The 1535-nt window shown below is 39.5% G+C and overlaps 1 protein-coding gene across 1 annotated transcript in view; it reads right to left on the bottom strand.

Annotated features, from left to right (window-relative positions):
- Window positions 1–149: 149 nt before the first annotated feature.
- The window catches only part of LOC107577383 (phosphatidylinositol 4-kinase type 2-alpha-like), a 2146-nt gene continuing 760 nt past the window's right edge, over window positions 150–1535 (bottom strand). Inside the window, exons 2-6 of the mRNA XM_016263466.1 lie at window positions 1070–1223; window positions 922–983; window positions 729–828; window positions 425–558; window positions 150–301 (exon numbers count right to left, since the gene is read on the bottom strand). Of these exons, the coding sequence (XP_016118952.1) occupies window positions 227–301; window positions 425–558; window positions 729–828; window positions 922–983; window positions 1070–1223 (525 nt within the window). The 3' untranslated portion in view covers window positions 150–226. The remainder of the gene's footprint in view (window positions 302–424; window positions 559–728; window positions 829–921; window positions 984–1069; window positions 1224–1535) is intronic.

Below are 1535 nucleotides of genomic sequence, written 5' to 3'. Positions count from 1 at the left end.
GTTTTATCACGAAGGCCTTTGATTTTCAGAGTAAAGAGGAGATGCTCATGACTCTCAGAGCAACTCTGAAGATGTAGGCTAATCAAACGTTTATTATAGACATTGTGGATTTCTTTTTTTGGTGAATATCAATATCGATTTATTGCACAGTCCTACTGTATAAAATATCATAATATTATAATGCAGATTATTGCTTTTAGTACCTGTAATCACAACTATAATATAGTTATAAATGACTCACCTGACCCCTCATTACTGAGACCTGCTTCTTGAACTGTCCTCTGTCGAAACCCGGGTCTTTCTGTCAGTGTTAACGTCAATGCAAAGTCAATACCGAGCATTCATTTCACAGAACAGAAGTCAAACATGTCTGCGAGTCCCCAGCTGAATTCATCTGAATTTCAAAGCAATCTCTGCGACTCACCTTAAAAAGCTCATATAGATCTTCTTCAAGGTCTTTGATGAAGTTCGGGTCGGATAATTTGGGCAGAACTAAATCTTGGATCTCTTGGGAAAATGCAACTTTCGCTTGTGGCAGCCAAGCCCAGTAAAATGGGTCTACAGGAAATACAGTCAACAAAACGATTGAACTGGCCGCAAAAAACAACATCAAATGAAACAAAGCACCTCAGAATACAACGTTGGTATTTAGCACTTATCGAGCATATTGCAATGTGATTGGCCAGTAGTTGGTCATGTGCTTGAGAGGTGGATGATGATTGGCTTACAGGCTCTCCATGAATCTGGGTGTTTGAGAGGGAAGGCCAGACCGTTGTCAATGGCTGCCAGTTTAATGATGGGGTCCTTCACCACCACCCAGTCACTGTCCTGCATGAGAAAAGCATTCGATAAACACAAACATGAGCATAAAAACACAAAAATGGGACAGAAAGTCTCCCAAAAAGGCATCTGGCCACTCACCCTGTTGCTTGATATATCCATCGGACAGTCATATTTGATGAGCCAGTTGTCATTTCCTCGATCTACAGATCCATACAACAAAATAAAGGCAATATATAGTTAAAATGTGTCTTTGGTCATTTCGTTTGACCTTGATTCTGTTGGTTACCTGTGTTTCTGATGATGTAATCCAGCACCACCAGTCTCTCAAACTGTAGCTGGAGTTGGCGATTAGTGTTTTCTGGTAAAGGCTCCGCCTCGAACCGGCGCAGCCAGAAATCAGCATCTTTATACCCCTCCACGAAAAGCTGGAATGAGCCCACCTACAAACAACCAATGTAAACGAGTTCACAAACCTACAACGGCCAATAGAAATCAGTTCACAAACCTACAACAGTGTGTATATACCAACTAATCTTTCCTCAGTTTTTGTTTAGGAATTTACCACATTACCAACCTTGATTTGAACCAAAAAATAGTGTTTGTAAAGGTACAAGAATCTTTTATGAGTGAATTAACAACTCATCCCATTGCGAATGGCATGATCAAATTAGCCATGACGGTAAAACGCTAAACTTGGATTGATTGAGTAAATGAAAGAAAATAAAGATGACAATATAAAAAAAAAAAAAAAA

This window comes from Sinocyclocheilus grahami, unplaced genomic scaffold (genome assembly GCF_001515645.1).
Source record: "Sinocyclocheilus grahami isolate Dianchi unplaced genomic scaffold, SAMN03320097.WGS_v1.1 scaffold5902.1, whole genome shotgun sequence".
NCBI lineage: Eukaryota > Metazoa > Chordata > Actinopteri > Cypriniformes > Cyprinidae > Sinocyclocheilus > Sinocyclocheilus grahami.
This window is presented reverse-complemented; position numbering and strand designations above follow the sequence as displayed.